Source organism: Rosa rugosa, chromosome 4, assembly GCF_958449725.1.
Source record: "Rosa rugosa chromosome 4, drRosRugo1.1, whole genome shotgun sequence".
Lineage (NCBI taxonomy): Eukaryota > Viridiplantae > Streptophyta > Magnoliopsida > Rosales > Rosaceae > Rosa > Rosa rugosa.
Window position 1 is genome coordinate 30,789,331 of NC_084823.1, and position 19,809 is coordinate 30,809,139.

A 19,809-nucleotide genomic window follows, 5' to 3' on the forward strand; every position below is an offset into this window, starting at 1 on the left:
TTTAGACACATATTGGCTTTGTCACGATAGGATAGGTCATCCTGGTCCTGATATGATGATTCGTCTACTAAACACTTCGCACGGACATCCATTCTCTTGAGCGAAATTAAGCATGAATCAAAAGTTGATTCTTGGACTAAGTGTGACCGCCGCCGCTGTCCACCACCAGCCTAGGGCTGACACAGTCCCTATCCATGACCAAGGCCGGCCCTGTGAGTTTGGAGGCTCAAGGCTAAAAAAAATTTGAGGCCCCAAAACAAATGCTCAAACCATTACGAATGCACTTTCTTATTTCTTCTCAAAATCTAAATCAGAGGTCTTTATTGCCACTGACTAGGAACCCAAATCGAATTTGTGGTAATTGGAATGCATGCAAGAACTCAAATTTCTGCCTTTCTGGTGAGTAATTATACTCAGCCTTTGAACAAAAATCATTTCTTAAACCCAGAAGAAAAAAAATAGAAGAGAAAAGCAAAAACCGTGAAATTGATCACAACTCTTACCAGGTCAAGCTATTTAGACACCAAATTGATCAAAATCTTAGTAGATCAAGCTACCCAGACACCAAAGACAGAGAGAGAAATAGCACAACCAAAAACCAAAAACCCAAACGATAAGAAGAAACTGATGAGAAATAAGGAATTGATGACAAATTGTGTATTAATTTAGAGAAAAATCCAAACCAAATGAGCAGAGCAAAAGGGTTTAATTACAAGGAACGGTGAGGCAATGAGGTTGCTGCATAAAGGCAAAACAGGGGGGCTACGATTGCCGGAAGGCAGCCAAGATTCTGAATTGAATTCAAAATGATCTGGTATGCAATATTATACTGTGCTTCTTTATTTCTCTCTTTCTGAACTGAGTTCAAAATGTTCACAGACTAACACAACATATCAAAGAGAAACCCACCCTCCCATTGCCAGATCAAACCAAAACCCAGATAACTCTATGACCCTATTGACCCACATCAGTTCGAAACTTCAAATTTTCTTCTGATACAACCCGAGTCAAGTCATACTACATCTTTACAATTCGATTAAAAACAGATCAAATTTCTTCTATGCAATTTTGGGTTGTGAGAATGAAGAATGAGAGGAAAAACAGAAGAGAAAGAGATAAAAAGGGGGAAGAAAGAAACTGAGGATGGGGGATTGGAGGTGATAATGATGTGAAATTAAACTGGTGATTTGTTTGATAAGAACACAAGAGAGGGAGAGAGAGCTCTGGAAGGAGAAGAACAGGAGATTGTAACAAAATAGAAAAAGATAAACCAAGTTTTGCTATCTTTTTTTTATTATTATTGCAGGTCTACATTAAAAAAAATTTTGAGGCCCCCTTAAATATGAGGCCCTAGGCCTGGGCCTGCTTCGCCTAGGCTCAAGGCCGGCCCTGTCCATGACGCCATGGATGGCGTCCATCATGGTGATGGCACCCTAGGTGATGCTGTAATCACCAACTTTGCTTCAAATAACGTTTCAGACGCTCAGACCAAACTAAAATCCTCATTAGTTGCTTTTAAAGTCTCTCGCTCGTTTTACAAAGCCTGTTCATTAGGGAAATTAGGACTGAGACTGTCCTATGCAAAGGATATGAAAATACTCATTCTGTTCCTACATAGAATCCGTGGGGATTCTGTGGACTAGTTCAACCAACCTGCGGACGTTTAAATATCTCATGATGTTGGTTGACATGCAAACACGCTGGTCACGTGTCGTGCCATTGTCCACCTGTAAATGTTGCTTATGCTACACTCTTAGCACATATCATATGACAACGGGCTCACTCCCCGAATCATCCTATTCAGTCAATTGGATTTGACTATGCTAGAGAGTTTACATCGAAGACTTTCGATGGATATTGCAATGGGACTGATGTTGGACATCATATTCTCATGAACACACCCAAATGGTCTCGCGGAAACGACTACAATGGTAGTCAGGACATTGGTAATGCGCACCACTCTCCTTATATCTGCTTGGGGTGATGCAATATCTCATGCAGCTATGCTAATTCGTCTACGACCTACCGCCACTCAATGTATCTCTGCGTTATAGCTAGTGACTAGGTACAAGTATTTCGTACTGACGCATATTTGAGTGAGCCATTTATGTGCCAATTGCTCCGACACAGCGCATTATGACAGGTCCTTACAGACGAATGAGCAACTACGTTGGATTTGAGACTCCGACAGTCGTCCGCCACTTAATGCCCTTGCAAGGTGATCTCATTACCGCTAGATTTGCGGGTTGTCACTTTGATGAGACAGTCTTCCCATTGTTAGGGGGAGATAAGAACACGAATGTTCAGCAGGAATGACAGGAATTGTCATGGTCTGTCGTCCCCACTATGTCTCATCTCGATCCCTACTAAAGTGACGAGATCACACATATCTGCTGCAAACATGGCTACAAGGATGGACGTCCCTACGAGAGGACGTAGCGCCACCCTACACGGAAGTAGGCATGGCGCCAACTCCAAAGAAAGTGGCACTCTGGCGTTACAGGCCATGGCCCCAGCTAGGATGCATGGGAGGCTCGTGGGTTCGAATGATACTTTGGCACAACCCAATCCTTGGATCTTCGACACTCAAAATCCATCTCGTGAGTATCTTCAGGATTATGGTTATCGTTGAGAGATGCCTCAACGTCAGAACCTATTCTTGAGAATATAGAGCTCTATGAAACTTACACTAGTGTACATGAGACATGGGATAGAAACTCCATCATAATTGATGATGTAGTCGCGCATGAGTTTGTTGAGTCCGATGATATCGAACCACGCTCCGTTGATGAATGAATGCCAACGTAGAGAAATTTGGCCTAAATGGAAAGATGCGATCCAAGTTAAGATGGATTCTCTAACGAAGAGGAATGTTTTTGAGCCAATGATGCCAACACCTCCTAACATAAAACCTGTTGACTAATGGGTCTTCGTTAGAAAGCGTAGTGAGAAAAAGACATGGTAATCTCGCTTTATAGCGCAAGGCTTCTCACAAAACGCCCTGGAATCGACTTCGATGAGACATATTCTCTCGTAATGGAAGTCATTGCATTCCACTACCCTGTCAGTTTGGTAGTTTCCGAATAACTGATCATGCAGCTTACAAATGTGGTCACTACGTATCTCTATGGGGATCTAGATACGGAATGTACATGAAGGTTCATGGTGAACTTTATTTACCCAAGTCAAGTGGCTCTAGACCACGGAGCACGTTTATAATAAGGTTGAAACGCTCACTAAATTGACTACTTGATTGGGAAGGGATATGCCCACGCGTTTCCATAACAAGTTTCGGATTCTATCGCGGTTCATGTTGGACATGATTTTCATTGGAAGCCCTTAAAGAGTTAAGGGAAACCGCTGAACACTTGAAATCCTATTTTGAGATGAAGGATTTTGGGAGAACATGATTATGTCTCGGTTTGGAACTTGAGCATCGTGTTGATAGATGCTTAGGCATTTTGATAAGGTCAAACCTTCAAGCACCCCCATGATCGTCCGTAGTCTTGATCCTGAAAAAGGATCCTCTTCGTCCGAAAGATGATGACGAAGATGTGCTACAGGCAGAAGTGCCTTACTTGATTACAATAGGCGCATTATTGTACTTAGCTCAATGCACAAGACCGGACATCTCGTTTGCCATGAACTTGTTAGCTAGATATAACTTAGAGCCAACGCGACACTATTGGATTGGTGTAAAGGATATCTTTCGGTACTTGAGATGTACGATTGATATGGGTTTGTTCTATCCCTACAGAGAGATGATGGATTCGGACCCATCACACACCAAGAACGCCGCCAACACTGGCCTGCATCCACTATCCCCATCCCAAAACGACATGTGTTTTGGAAGGTTTTGCTGATATTGGGTATCTCTCTGACCCACACAAAAGTCATTCCCAAACTGGTTAAGTGTTCACCATGGGTAAAGACCATGATATCTTGGAGGTCTACAGAACAGACCCTAGTCGCTATATCTTCGAACAATGCAGAGATTATTGCTCTTCACAAAGTGGTTCGTGAATGTATATGGATTGGATCCATAGTTCCGCATGTTCGAACAATTGTGGTTTGAAGTCTACCACAAATGAGCATACGAGCATATAGGATAATGTTGTTTGTTTTGAAGTAAGGCTACATCAAAAGCGACAACACCAAGTATAATCAGCAACAACAAACTCTCCTCAAGATTAAAGTGAACTAGGTTCAATTTGAGGACAGTGCGGCAGGCTTGCTCACTAAGTCATTGCCTAAATTCCACTTTCGGGAAACATGTTGGTAGCATCATTTGCGGAAGTTATCCAAACTCCCATGACCGTAGTCATCAGGAGGAGTTGCAGACATTAGGGGGAGATGTCTACATGTATGATCTCGAAATGTGAAGGGTGTGTTGTGCTCTTTTTCCCCTTCGACCGAGGTTATTTTTGTCCCACTGGGTTTTTGTTACTCGGCAAGGTTTCTAATGAGGCAATGAGAGGAGCACCACGTTTGGGCGACACAAGGGGGAGTGTTCAAGTAAATCCAGAATATGTGTCTGGCCCAAACTCTAGGTTACTTGACCTAGTTGTAATAGGGTTTAGAATTAGAGATATATTCTCGGAAATATTCATAGGTATCCGATTAATTGTACAATTATCTTTCCTTGTACAACTCTAATTCTATGTCTTGTAATCCTCTATTATCAAGTAAAGCACGACTCAATTCTCTCCCAATTTTGGTTTTCCTTAAACATTCTCAAAATTTTTACATTAGTTTTATGTGGTATTTAGAGTTTAGGACCTAGTAGATCGAGGCTCAAACGATAAAGCAAAATATCTAAAATTTTGACCATAACAATTTTTTCTTATCATGATAACATCCAACAGTCGATTTTGATAAAATCTATTTCCTCCACACTGTTGCTCAAGGAATGCATACTTTTTGACATAACTAATAAAGGGTTAAATACTGTTTACTCCCTGACCTTTCAGGGAAAAAACAGTTCAGTCCCTCCCTTTTTAATTTCACACGTTTACTCCCTCATCTCTCAATTTTGGACCAATAGGTCCATTCCGTTAACTTTCCGTCCAAAAACTCTGTTAAATTTGTAACGTGGCAATCCTTTCGCGTCAAAAGACTATTATACCCTCACCTTTTTTTTTTCATTCTTTTTATTCTTTTATATATTTTTGGATTAAATTCAGTTTAGTCCCTCAGACTTTAGGCCAAACATCAGTTTGGTCCCTCATCTTTTTTTTTAATCAAACTCATCCCTGATCTCTCAAATTGCATCAGCCTCGTCCAAAATTTAAATCCGGCCCCAAATGTGACGTCATCTGCTAAGCTGGAGCAGACAAGGAGGTCCCACAGGAAGGGCATAATGGACATTTCGTATTTAATCTAATTTCTATTTTTTTTCTCTTATTTTCTCTCTCTTCTCTCTCTTGCTCTCTCTCACTCACATCTGAAACAGAGAGAGGAGCTCTCTCTCTCTCTCTCTCTCTCACATCTTAAACATATCCACCGGCATTCGGCCCGCCTCGTCCCACTCCCAGCTATCCAAATCCAGCCTCAGTATCAGAATCGTCGAGCACGTGAAGAGCTTCCACTGGCTCCTCCACGGCGAGCCGACGTCGCAGAGCGCGAAGACCGAGTCGACCACGAGGATCGGGCTGCGGGGCTTGGACGGAAGATTGGAAGAGAATTTGAGCCAGTGGTTGCCGGCGCCGGCGGAGAAGTAAAGCGCGGCGAGCTAGGTGAGGACCATGACGTGGGTGGCGGAGTCAACAAGGACGGAGCCGTGCCTTGACCAGGCGGAGCCGAGCTGAGGCAAGGTGAGGAAGCGGCAGGTGAGAGGGTTGCAAACGACAAGGGACTTGGTGGAGTCGGGGGAATTGGCCCAGAGGTAGAGGAGGCCGGAGGAGGAGGCGACGGGGTGGGGGGAGCGGAAGGAGAGGAAATCGAGGGGGAAGCGAAGCCAGCGGTGGAGGTCGAGGTTAGAGGTTGGTACTTGCTCTCTCTCTCACTCCACCATGAGGGTGTGGAGTTTGGTCGAGGGTGTGGAGGTGGTCGAGGGTGTGAGCAGAGATTCATGGTGGCCGGCCGGTGTTCACGGTGGCTGGGAATATGTGTGAGTGAGAGAGAGAGAGAGAGAGCTCCTCTCTCTGTTTCAGATGTGAGTGAGAGAGAGCAAGAGAGAGAAGAGAGAGAAAATAAGAGAAAAAAAATAGAAATTAGATTAAATACGAAATGTCCATTATGCCCTTCCTATGGGACCTCCTTGTCTGCTCCAGCTCAGCAGATGACGTCACATTTGGGGCCGGATTCAAATTTGGACGAGGTTAATGCAATTCGAGAGATCAGGGATGAGTTTGATTAAAAAAAAAGATGAGGGACCAAACTGATGTTTGGCCTAAAGTCTGAGGGACTAAACTGAATTTAATCCTATATTTTTTTTTATCTCTTCTTCTTCCTTCTTTCAGCTCTCTCTACTCTAGATACCTCCCTCTATCTCCTCTGCAACCTTCCCCTTCTTCTTCAAGTCTGAGACTTGTCCAACACTACCTCCAACACTTCCTGTACCCCCCTTTCTTACCTCTCTCTCTTTCTACCAAACCCATATATAACTCCAGTAACCCATCCCCACAGCTCTCTCCAATCTCCATCTTTGACCTCCCTCGTTCAGCCCAGGATCCAACCCCTCAACTCCATTTCAACCAACACCGCTGCTGTCAAATCGATTTCATCAATTTCAGATTTTGGAGCTCCCAATTTTCAATTTCGATTTCATCGCTCCCCTCACTCTCTTCCTACTCATTTCCCCATCCAATTCTATACTCCTCTGTTTCTACAATTCACTACTAAGCAACCCATCATCACTCAAACAAAATTAGCCTCACTGCCTCAAGCTCATAACAAGTTCTACAGAAAGAAAGAAAGAAAGAAAAATAAAGAGCAACATTCATCTTCCTCTCTCTCTCTCTCTTTTCTCTGACTAGTCAATTCACCGAGACCAATTCATAGCTCAAAAACGACAACCAACACTGCCTCCAACAAAGTCCAAATCTTTACAACTCCTCAGATTCTTACCTTCACGAATCGGTCCAGCCCGATCCCGATCTCGACTTGGAGAAATCTCCGCTCTGGTTGTCGTCGTCGTTGTCCTCAATGCTGTCTTTCGAAGACGCTCTCTGGCCAAACATGTAGTACAAAATCTGGGTTGTGGGATTTGGTTAAGAAAGTGGGTCGAGTACTGCGATGTGGATGTTGTTGGTTTTGGTGTTGAGCTTGAAGAGGTCGAATCAAAGAGTAATGAGGTCGAATTAGAGAGAGAGGAGATCATAGAGGAGCAAGAGAAAGTCTTGACCAACGACGTCATTTAGGGTCCTGGGCCGCATGCGCTCCGACAAGGGCTGGTGGTGGGCCGCGGCGGTTGCGGGTTTATCGGAGGTAGTGAGCGGCGGGGTTTCCGGGACGAGAAGTTTGCGGTGCTTGGGGAGTTGGGAGGTTGGGGTGGACTGTTGTTCTTCTGGTTCTTGTTTGCCTTGGGATTGTGAATTTGTGGATTGGGAGAGGAAGAAGCGATTGAGTTTGGGTTGAGAGGTGGCGGTGGAGGAATTGCGGTTGAGAATCCAATCGGTGGCTTTGAGAGCGGAGTTGCCGCCGGTTGCGGCGAGGTCGGTGGGGAAGCTCGAACTCTCTAATGGCGGAACCCAGAAAGATCCTTCTTTGAGGAGTTAAACGACACTGTTTTACAAGCCTAAGTTGTGAGGATTGATGGGATTTTGCTGGGATTTTGCTGGGATTTGAGGAGAAGGAATTGGGGTTTTGGGCAACCAGGAGGTTGTGAGAGACGCCATGAATGAAGAAGCAAGGGCGTCCAGGAAAAATTCGATGGGTTATTGGGATAAGACGAAAAAAAAATGGGAATTTGTTTATGGAGAGAGAAGAGAGGAAAAAGACATTTTTACTCTTGATTTAACGTCAAATCTCAACGGATGGACCTATTGATCCAAAATTGAGAGATGAGGGAGTAAACGTGTGAAATTAAAAAGGGAGGGACTGAACTGTTTTTTCCCTGAAAGTTCAGGGAGTAAACAGTATTTAACCCACTAATAAACAAGTTGGACCATATTATTAGACATATAAAGATTTTGTGCGATCCAAAAATCGAAATTGGAAATCGATAAATTTGACACTACCCATCTATTACTCATATGAAAACTGTATAGTCCTATATTTATTTTCTGTGGGATCATATATTACAGGGTCCTTTCCAGCCGGAATCAAACGATGAGCTAAGGCGTACATTAGAGAGATCTTGTAAGGTAATATTGGTATAATGTTCAATTGTTCATGAGCTTAATCCAAGGTTTATCGATCCCATATTAATCATCACCCATATTGTTATTGGCATAGATTTGATTGTACTGACAATATATTTTTTATAGTTCCAATTATTAAACATTACTCCGTACACAATATGGATAACTTCTCAAATTTTTCCCCTGCCAAATCAAAAGAAACGATTTCTAGTTGAGATGTATCATTGGCTATCAAATCAAGAAAAGAAAGAAACATGCAGCAAGAGTTTGCACGAGAAGAAAAATAGAAATCGTCTATGACTTGGAAATCCAATTGGCCCACGTAATATATGAAGGGGAAACGCTACTTTCAAGTAGGTTCCTTAGCGTCCAAGTCATTTTCTATAAATTGAACCATCTGAAACCTATTCATATCTTCTTTGCAGCAAAAGTCATCTGAAGCCCTAGCCATAAGTTTCTATAAACCGATTCATTAAAACCCTAGCTAGCTACTCGTCTTCTTTCATAAACAATTCTTTACGAAACCAAGAAAAGCAAGAGAAACATGCAGCGAGAGTTTCCAATGGAGAATAGCAGAGGCAATCAACTTCCTGGTCATAGGTTCTGCCCCATGGACGATGAACTAGTTCTCTTCTATCTCAAGCCCATGTTGAGCGGACAGAACGTGCCCGGCAGAAACCGTGTGGTGTTCGACTGCGACCTCTACAGTCAACAAGAACCTTGGGAGATATGGGAGGCCTTCAAGACCAGAAGACCACACGACTTGAGGCTCAACAAGGACATTTACTTCTTCACCCAACACAAGAAGATGAGTTCCACAGACAAGCGCGTACGCCGGAATGTTGGAAGTGGCACCTGGAAAGGCGACGACTCCGGCAAGCCAGTACGATCTGTTGAAACTGGTCGTGTTGTTGGCTTGAAGAAAAGATATACTTACAAGAACGAAGACTCGGTGCACAACGGCTGTTGGATCTTGCATGAGTTCTACCTCGATCAATCACTGAGAGACAAGAAACATAAGGTGAAAGACTATGTTCTTTGTCTACTACGAAAGAATGGTGAACCCAAAACCAAGATCGAAAAGAAGAGAAAGCAACGTGAAGAGGAAGAGGTTCTTGATAACAATTATGCCTTTGATGATGGAGAAAACTCGAACATGGAGCAAGAAGAGTTCCATGAGCCACAAGCGAAGCGACAACGAACCGTGCCATCCATTGATAATGCACCACTAACAATGCCATCAGAAGATGATGCTGCATTCGTAGCTGAACTAGAAGAGTCATTGGAATGCTTTAAAGATGATAATGCACCACCAACAGTGCCATCAGAAGACGATGCGGCATTCGCAGCTGCACTAGAAGAGTCATTGGAATGCTTTGAAGATGATAATGCACCACTAACAATGTCATCAGAAGATGATGCTGCATTCGCAGCTGAACTAGAAGAGTCATTGGAATGCTTTGAAGATGATAATGCACCCTCAGAAGCTCACGCAATTGGCTTTCAAGTTGAGGAAAATGGTGGACAGCAACCATTAGCAGCCGAGGTGCAGGCAGGCCCTTCATTTGGAGACGATCATGGGATATTTAATATGCTGCAGGGGGAAGATTTTCTCTTGGAGGAAATGTTAGAACAAATGGGTATAGAAAAGGAAGAACCAGTTCTTAATGGTGTGAGTAGTAATATAGATGTGGCTGAAGACGTGGTAAACAGCACCCTTGTGGAGGTCCCAACTGATGAGCAACAAAAGACAGCTGATAAAGATTGTTCAGATTGGTTGGAGTCGATCAATTTTAGTCCTAAGGAAAACAACTTCTTTTGGAGTGAAATGCAATGGTGTTCGTAGCTGATGGACATTGGCATGAAAAGCTCTTAATTGCCTAGCTGTTAAGGTTAATTGACAACAATGTCAGTCAATTTTGTCTTAATTTTCTGTATATAAAACGCGTGGTACTCTTTCCTTTGTCCGGGGTTTTACCCGGAAAAGGTTTTTACGAGGCCACATATATTTTGCGTTCTCTCACTTTTGTAAGAAAGTCTTATATTAATGAAATCCTCAGACTTTCATTAAAAATGAACAAAGAGTTTACATTTCATATTCAACTAAATGGATAAAAGCTTTTATTAGACTCCAAATAGTATTACCTGCAATTGGTTAAATTTGTGAACCAGTAGGTGCAACATTATTTGTGAGGAAATGTTTTGTTCCTCTTGATGTCACCGCAAGAAGTTAGCAGATGGCATGGTAACTAATCTCAAGATTTATGCAGCTAGTCTTAAAAAGATTATTCAAAACTTGCATCTTTGTACTTGTATTAGACTACTTTTGATGGACTATCAACTTCTAACCCTCAACTATCAAAGGCGGAAACAATTTGGATTGGAAGGTGATAAAAGTAAAAATCTCAAAATGATACAAAGTATATTTACGAACATCAAACCCATTCCTCTGGGTTGATGCAATTAGCATGTAATAGTTTCCATTCTTCAGTTCCCTCTCTTCTGGTGCTTTGGGTTGATGCAATCTTTACACTTAAATCGGGTTTATGCAGGAATGTAGAAGACTTCAAGTGTGTTAGATTGCATGAGAGTGGGTGCTTAGTCAATGGAGCTCTACATTGGATATATAGAACAGGAGAACTCCCAATTCCCAATTACATTTGCACCCTTCAATTTGTACAGATTCTTCATACACTGCTCATTGAAACCAAAACTCCCAAATGGAAACTAGATGATATTGAAAACTTCCCAACCTTACATAGACAACAATACAATGCGGTGGTATATCATTTTGTAAACAACTCCGACTTATGCTCTCACAATCTCTCTTAATTAAATATAGCTATGAACCTAGACATTTAGTTTCAGATTACATTGATAAGAAGGAAGTAACAATTATCTTAAAAGTAGCAAGGATTTGCTGGAATCCATTTGTCATAGACAGTCATCTTTGTAGTACATGTAGCTTCAATTGGAATAATTAAGAGTATTTGATAAGCTGCCCTATTTTGTATGATGCAACCTCATGTCTCTTATCACAACTGTGTGTCTGCAATCACCCTGGTCCCAAGTAGAAGTCTTGAAATCAATTAGTTAAATAGCCACATTATAAGAACAGAACTATAAACATGAGTGGAGAGGAATTGTGTATAAAGAAAACTAGACATTAATCATCGTTTTAGTGCAGTTACCACAGGTTAACAATGCAATAAAGTGAATAAACCAAGGTCATTGTGGTGGTATTATCTTGTGTCGGAAATCTAGACTTCTTAATGTTAGTATTATTGATTCTCATGCGTGTTATATTCATCGTCTGTAAAAGTTATATCACTTCAAATGTTGCTTGGTCTACAACCTTTATTTATGCTTTTCCATAGAAACATAAACAATGTAGCCATGTAGGTAATGTTCTCTATCCCAATTCAACAATCTAAAAGTGTACGTTGTTATACTGTTAAATGTATAATATCGACTGCCTACCTATTGAACATTTCCATTGGCATCACCATAAGAGAGGGACAATATATAATGTAAAACTAGATTACAAACAAGCTCACACAATTACATGTTCTTTATTGACTTTAAACATACCATTGACGTCATAAGTAGAAGCCATTGCTGCAGCTGCAAAAACAAGGATGAAGACGAGGTTGAAGTCTTCTGCTATTCACCAACTGTAGCTTCTGAATGGGCAGAACACAATGCTTGTAAAACGGTGGTGATAACAGGGACCCTAACCTCTTATTTATACAAGTACTAGTCCTAAGAATCCTCCCATAAAGGTTTTCTTTAAGGATCAAGTATTGTATCTAAGAATCCTAATGCATCACAGTTTAGGACTTTCTTGTAGTCCAAATAATGGATTCCTAATCCAATGATAAATACACTATCACATTAGATATCTAGGTTGATTCTTTTCCAAATCCATGTTGTATACGATTTAATGTATTTGATGGTTTCCTAGTTACTCTAGGATAACTTGTGATGAGTCCACTTTTGATCTTACATATAATGCTAACAATAAATTACATACTCAACCATCCTGGAGGGGGAGATTGGTTTGTTGACAAACTGATAGATTCTATAAGAAATTGACCTAATATATAAAGCAGTCGAATAGAATTTAAAATGCATTAATCATGAAGATTTTCACATAGAGCTAATTATGTAATTATGTAAGTAGATACAAATTATAGGGCATGAAAAGGCTATAGAGGTGTAGTGTACCTGGTGATAGTATAGATATCCAGCACCAAGTTAAAATCTCAAGTTGCAAAACTCTGTCTCTTGTGCATATCAGCAGCTTGGAACTGAGGCAAGAGCCAGTTATGTTGCCTACAACTGCTTTTTTCTTCTTTTGCAATTTTCCAGCTAAAACATGCTCCACTTTCTAGATTTTAAGAGCATCATCTCTTGAATTTCTAAGCCAATCAAATATAGATTCACTATAATATATTGGAGAATGATCCCTCAGGTCGTTGTAGAATGTGTCCTACATAGGATAAGCACTTTAATAGGATTAAGTGGAAAGACCATCTTCATTTGAAACTAAACACTAAATGGATCCAACTTCTTACTTCTATGAGGAAATATCCTGAATGATTATGCCTTTCCTTCGCCAAGGTGAGCTATCAGTAATTCAGTACACAATCAAATATGAATAGCAAAACCAAATCACTAGAAGTAGAAAGAAGCCACATAAAATCAGAGAGTTTTAGGGGTATGTTGTATTCAATATGGAATTCCAGACTTCATATGAAATGTTTTTAAGTAACAGGCTCTGAGAGTTCATGAATTTTTATTTTCTATAGGAAACTCGTTGAATTCTACAGAGTCTCCTAGAGTTAAATATAACTTTTACAGATCGAAGTTGTGTATATTACAGTCAAATAATCGATGTCACATATATATGGAGAGACTGTGGAGAAGTAGCTATCCTCAAGCTTGTCTGATGCACTTGCCGAGCACAAAATCTGATCATTGACTATATCAATTTGTTCCGCATGCAAATAGTCTAGATTCAGTATTAAAACAGCATATATGGTTCGTTTGATGAATGATTGGCAAGATTTCAATTTGAACTTCATCTGGTAATAAATGAAAGCGCCTCAATTTGAACTTTATCTGAAAAATGAAAGCGCCTCCTAACATAAAAAAGAAATATCAATCTATATGTGGTCAGTTTCTTACTACACTTACGAACAAAGAGTCAGGGAGAAGACTTGCTCAAGTTTCATCTTGTAGTTTGTGTTCCTTGCATACCGAAACCCTGTGCTGTATTTTGAGAGACTATGTAAGATCTGGGATCCGAAGTTCATTCCTTGGTTATTGGTAATCTGGAAGTTCATAATATATGAAGTGATGATATACCTTGGTTCTCTATTTTGACTTTTGTATGTTGGTGCCATTTAATTTCTGTCATTTCATATAGAGAATGTAAATCAAAACTCTACACAAGACAGAATTCACTTAACTGAGTAACTAGGCTTCTGAAGATACAGGGGTAGAAGAAAAAATCCCTTCTAAAACTATTAATTTCAAAAAGATAGAAGTAAACCTTAGCTACTACATAAGAAGATTGCAACCTCTGCTCCATACAGTTTAATTATAGCTTGTAAAGCATTTCCTCATCACTAAGGCTGTTGCTTCACAAGGCAACAGTCTACTTGTTTCCTGTGAACTCCCAACAACCTTGCAGTCTTCATAGAACTTAGTGAAGATTTCTGATAAACTGTAGAGGTAGTCAGTCAAAACATTCGGCAATAGAGTGGTGCAGCTCTCCTCCACAGCCTCAGAAAATTTTAGCAAATGAAGCGCCAATTGCCGTTCCCCAACATGATCCAGCACAATTTCTCCTGTTCTTTTCAATTCCTCTATGTTTCTGCCAGATTTGCTCATTATAGAACAGATCCGAGCATGTAAACTGCAGTGTTTCCCTTATCATTTAGCATCTGATCAAAATCGAACTTGTATTTGCTACATCTACTATTCTTCAGGTCAGCATACTTAACAGCACCATAACCAACAGCCTCTGCGGTTCGCTCAAGCTCATCTTCATCCCACTTTTTACCTTTAGCTTTACCCCGCTCAATTAGAGCTGCTTTGCTGCGGTTCTTCGCTTCATCCAGTAAATCAACTAATCTAACCACATTGGCGCAGCAAGTCCGGAGGGGTTTGGCATCTGCTCCACAAACAAGACCAAAACCAACATGGCTAGCTTTTGGATATAATGACCTGCCTTCATCAGCTGGGAGCCAACCTGCACACTGAGCTGCCTTGAAAATCTTATGCAAGTAATCCTTCTGGGATGTCTCATTACCAGTAACATATATAACCCACTCAGCTTTCTCTTCATTTAGCCGATACCAAAGAGCTGCCAAATCGGTTGTCGCATAGTTGTAGCCTCCATCACTCTTCACAACAATCAGTGGAACATTACAACCTTTAATAGAGATCACAAGAGGCCTTAAGTTGCACTTTTGCATTGCACTCTTGCTTTTCCCTTCCTCATCACTTGCAACACTCTTGCTTTTCTCTTTCGTATCACTTGCATCACTCTTGGTTTCGTTTCCATTGTCCTTAATCAACAACTCTTTGTCAGTCAACTCCTTTAAAACCCCAGGAATATACTGGTTGTAAAAGCTTTCTCCCTTTTCCTCCAACTCAACTCCAAGGCGTTGATAAATCTTCTGAAATTCTGTCCGACTAGTTTCACAGATTTGCTCCCACGCCTAGCGGTACTTGCGGTACTTAGACTTCCCACTCTGAAGCTTAACCACTGCCTTTCGTGCCGAATCCTTAAACTCGGGATCACTTTTAAATCTATCATTGGCTTCTTTATGCAAAACCTGCAGATCTCCAATGGCTATTCCGCTAAAATCTTCCAACTCCGGGTACTTTTCCACAAGGGACTCGATCAAAATACCAAACTGCGTTCCCCAATCACCTACATGATTCCTTCGAAGAACTTGAACGTTCGAAAACTCAAGCATGCGTGCTATTGTGTCCCCAATGATGGTGGATCTCAAGTGACCAACATGCATCTCTTTTGCTATATTTGGAGACGAAAAGTCCACCACAACCCTTTTCATCTGCAGCTGCGGCGCCCATGTTTCAATGCCATCAACAAGCATCTTCTGTAGAGTCTTAGCCATCCAACTCTTTGACAATATAACATTCACAAATCCAGGCCTTGCCAGTTGCCACAGAGCATGATTCTACGATTTCGGATTGTGGAAGGTTTTGAATTATGGCATGCCCAATAGACTCAGCGTCTTTAAACTCATTGCCCTCCTTTGAGTCATTTCCTTTTATTTTGGTCCATAAAGCCATGGCATTGTTGCACTGATAATCGCCATGTTTCCTTGTGGAGGCTGCAACAGACGGTTTAAATTCCCCAGAGACTATTGCTTTCAGTGACTCTTCAAATAGTTTTGCTAACTGTCGCTTTACATTCCCCAAATTCTGTGCTTCCATAGCTACAAGAATGGGGTGTGTATGTCGGAGTTAGAGAGTGAAAGCAGAACCCCTCCTTGTGATATCAGCTTAGTAAACCCATTCCTGTTGGTGGAAGGCAATTATGCCTTCTTCTCTGTAACCGACAAGGATTACAGGTAATCTACATCGATAAGGATAGAACTTCATTCATCAATTGGAATCCAAAACCTACTAGTAAACAATTCTCATACCCTTTGACATTGTCAAAATCTAGGGGAAAGTTGCATCTTCTCCAAATCGATCAAAACTTGCAACTAGTAAATCGTAGCTTGTTCAACTATTATGAACTCTGTCTTTGGATCCAAGGAGTAATCGTGTTTGCTGCTAATGTTTCTGCTAATCCAAAGCTTTATCAGAACACGAGTTCAGAGCTCATTTGAAGCTAATCCATCTAAGCTTAATATGGATGGTTCTCGCCTTCTCACTTTCTCAGTTAATTTGAACCTGTTGATGTCGGTGGAAATTTCATTCTGTGGATTGATGATATTTCTAAACGAAAACTTTTTGAGTATAGATTGAAATTTCAAAAATTAGGGTCAATGTTAAAGGTTAATACTTAAAAACTATTATCAAACATATTTTCAATATCGCTCAAATATGAAGTATTTAATTTCAAAAAAAATAAAATTTATACCCTTGCTTGAAGCACTTAAAATTGATGCCCATGACTCATTGACAGTCCTAGATACTCCCCTTGGTTGCTAACTTGGAGAGGTGAAGACACAGAAGCTGAAAAAAAGTCGGTTTGGACTTGGCTGTGGCTAGCAGAATACTAATCTGATGCAGTGGAGGACAATTATCATCCTTTAGTTAGGTGCTGATTGCAGACTCCAGCTACAATAATTCAATAAATACCCCAGCATAAATTGAGAGTGAAAAAAACAGATACAACAAGTGATGTAATCCAATAGACCAATACCAATATAGCAGTGGCAGCACATACCCATACAAGTTTTACTAGTTGCTGAACAATAGTGCTGAAATAAACTTTTGACCATACATCTCATAACCATAACATTTCATACCTATAATACTGAAACACATGCTCAACAGACAAAAATAGATCGCTGCAAACTCATCACAGAAAACGAACAATTACTAACTCGTACATGCTACGCCCAAGACAGTCTGATAATGAAAAATGCCAATAAGACTGAAACAGAAAGCAACACCAGCATCCTTGATGGATTCACAATGGTTATATTCATATATTGCATGTCCCTTCAACAGTATCTAATATAAGTTTGACTCAAACTTATAAAAGAGCCAAAAATTTACAAACCTATGTTATCATAAGAGACAAATATTGTAATCCAGGAAAAGAACATGATCAAGTTCAGGTAAAAGCGAAGATTACTTCAATCAAGGGTGCAGCCTTTGCAGATGTTAGAGGACTTCTATCAAACACATCATGCAAAATAAAAACCCAATGGTTTTGATAGATATTTCATAACAAATTCCACGACTGCAAGTGTCCCACTTAAGCTTAATAGAGAAAGGTCCACTGCGAAGGTAAGGGTTCTATAAATCCTACGATGCTAAAGTTCACTACATAAAAGCATTTTTATGTTTATTTCAGCAGTGGGAGGGCTGAAATGAACTCTCTTTCTATTACATTTTCAAACTTTTTCCTACAGGACCACAATTTTTAGAGTACATAAAAGCATATAACTTCCACAATTACACAACATGACCCACCATAGCCATGATAATAAAATTTTAATCACATTCATGTTTAAAAGCCATCAAATCATTAATCAATTAAAACTTGCAACTAGCTCACAGGAATTAATGTTACAATTAATTAATCGTAAAGACTTGTTATAATCAATTATAACAAACAAGAGGTGAGAAAAGCAGAGGATCAACAGGAATTAGAATTCATATATCAAATCACTGCATTATCATAAGAATGTAAATCAAACAGTCTAGCTGCTCTACAGAAGATAAATTCACTTAGCTAAGTCACTAGGCTTCAGAAATTACAGATAGAGTAAATCTCCCTTCTACAACTATTAATTTAGAAAACAACAGACAATTAGATAGAGGGAGACGAAATACATTTTCCTTAAAGGAAAGAAGGCGAAACGAAAAGTAACATTGAATAATCGAACCATCACATGGAATGATCAAACAGTCACAAGCTAGATCCCTATGTTATCCTTGTGCCATTTTCTACTCATCATCATCCTCCTGAAAATGACAAGAAAAGAACATCAACAACTCCACTGATAAAATAAATAATCACAAAAGAATGAATGGAAACAAACCTCATCACTCCCTTCTTCATCTCCATCCTCATCATCATTCACCTCAGATCCTTCTTCCTCCGCTGCAGTGTTGCCTTCAGCCTGATAATCAAGCATGAACCAATAAGGATAACAATCTTATGCTCAACAGAAAAGGAATGCAGCTACAAATTACAGAGGAATTACCTGTTTCATGTTATAAGCCTTCATTAACTTCTCATACTCAACCTTCCTCTTGTCTGACTTGGCCACATAAGGTGCCTTCTCCTGAATTGTAAAAATAAAAGATTTTAAGTAAAAGCAGTCTGCACAAATCAAAAATCACAATGTAACACCACGGGTCCAATGTTTTTCACGTGATACTTACAGCCTCAGACATTGACTTCCATTTTGCACCAGCAGCTTTGCCCACCTGAAATTTAAAAATTAAACTTTTAGGATTTACTGAATAGACCAAGAAAGTACCATACTGCCTTTTCATTCTTCAAAATTCAAAGTAAAAACAGCTCAATGTACTACTCGTTGACTGGCATATGTATCGAATAAGCAAAACACTTACAGCGGAAACTGCTTTGTTGTTGGGGTTTTCCTTATTGAACTGCTTCCTGAACTCTTCCCTGTAAAGTCATCAAATTAATTAAATTTTATATTTAAAAAAAAAAAAAAAACAAGCAAAAAGTTTGACCACAAAATATAGACAAAATCTATCAAATCTAACAGGTTCAAAAGCAAGGATAAAAGCTCGAAAGCATATTCAACTGAGCAGATCACAAATTGAGAAGAAACGAAAAAGTCAAGAGTTGCTTACATGAAAACGAAGAAGGCACTGGCCGGCCTCTTAGGCTTGTTAGGGTCCTTGGCCGCCTTCTTACTCGCTCTAGTAACCTTAGCAGGCTTCTTATTCACAGCAAGCCTACCACACCACACGAAAAACCAACCAAATTAACAACAGAAACCACAAAACCATCGCGATTCAACTCTATAAACTAGCGCGGGGCCACGAGTACTCTCAGATCTAGAACACGAGGCACCAGCGCAAGTGAGTTTCGAGCATGAACAAAAAAAATTGACCGAATTGAGAGAGACTTACTTGGAGTCGGCTTTCTTGGTGTTGGATTTGCCTCCTTTCATGGCGATTCCTGCAGTTTGAAGATCGGATCAGCTGAAATTGAAGCGAGAGCGTTCGAAAACCGATGGCAATAATGGAGGGGGACCTACCTGGTTGGTGTAGGGTTAGGGTTTGAAGGAGAGGGAGATAGAGAGAGAGAGAGGTGTGCGTGTGGAAATGGAAGGGACTTTGTTTTTGTGAGACCCAAAGGCGGAGAGTGGGAGATATTATTATTAAGAGAGAAAGAGAGAGAGAGATTTGAGGGAAATTGAAATTCAATTGCGCACGAAATGAAAACGTAGGGGTTTAGGCGGGATTTTAAAATTCATGCCACCTCACTCATCCACGACCTCTCTTCCCATTGGATTTCCCCCGCGTTGGACCTAAGCTTTTTTTTTTTTTTTGACAAAGGCGTTGGACCTAAGCTTAGCGGCCTTTAGCCTTCGTCTTTTGCTTTCGGCTTTTTATTTCCCTTTGTTTTTTTTTTTTTTTTTTTTTTTTTTTGAAATAGGAAATCGACGCCAACCTCTGAACTGAACATAAAACCGGTGTAGTGTGTTTGTTGGAGTTTGGTGGCGAAAGTGCTATTCTAGAAAGAAATTAGTCCTGTTAGTTATGCATTGGAAGCTCTGTGTCCAAAATATGGAGAGAC

The 19,809-nt window shown here is 40.4% G+C and overlaps 2 protein-coding genes and 1 pseudogene across 2 annotated transcripts; 1 reads left to right on the forward strand and 2 right to left on the reverse strand.

Annotated features, from left to right (window-relative positions):
• The first annotated feature begins 8,865 nt into the window (after positions 1-8,865).
• LOC133744643 (NAC domain-containing protein 2-like) lies at positions 8,866-10,149 on the forward strand. Its single transcript, XM_062172716.1, has one exon. It carries the CDS (start codon positions 8,866-8,868, stop codon positions 10,147-10,149), a length of 1,284 nt encoding a protein of 427 aa, XP_062028700.1.
• A 3,582-nt stretch (positions 10,150-13,731) lies between these two features.
• Positions 13,732-17,509, reverse strand: LOC133744166 (arginine--tRNA ligase, chloroplastic/mitochondrial-like; annotated as a pseudogene).
• A 155-nt stretch (positions 17,510-17,664) lies between these two features.
• On the reverse strand, positions 17,665-19,384 carry LOC133744167 (HMG1/2-like protein). The gene is made up of 8 exons (XM_062172310.1): positions 19,268-19,384; positions 19,140-19,188; positions 18,858-18,962; positions 18,609-18,666; positions 18,417-18,461; positions 18,236-18,316; positions 18,071-18,151; positions 17,665-17,993 (listed from the first exon to the last, which is right to left on the reverse strand). Exons 2-8 carry the CDS (start codon positions 19,178-19,180, stop codon positions 17,976-17,978), a joined length of 429 nt encoding a protein of 142 aa, XP_062028294.1. The 5' UTR covers positions 19,181-19,188; positions 19,268-19,384; the 3' UTR covers positions 17,665-17,975.
• Positions 19,385-19,809: the final 425 nt, after the last annotated feature.

Bases quoted from the DNA above. Each gene is read 5' to 3' on its own strand.
- LOC133744643 (XM_062172716.1), top strand. From the start codon at position 8,866: ATGGAGAATAGCAGAGGCAATCAACTTCCTGGTCATAGGTTCTGCCCC.
- LOC133744167 (XM_062172310.1), bottom strand. From the start codon at position 19,180: ATGAAAGGAGGCAAATCCAACACCAAGAAAGCCGACTCCAA. The intron at 18,963-19,139 runs GTAAGTCTCTCT...GTGGTGTGGTAG, and splicing joins ACCAAGAAAGCCGACTCCAA to GCTTGCTGTGAATAAGAAGC. The intron at 18,317-18,416 runs GTAAGTATCACG...TTTACAATTCAG, and splicing joins GGAAGTCAATGTCTGAGGCT to GAGAAGGCACCTTATGTGGC.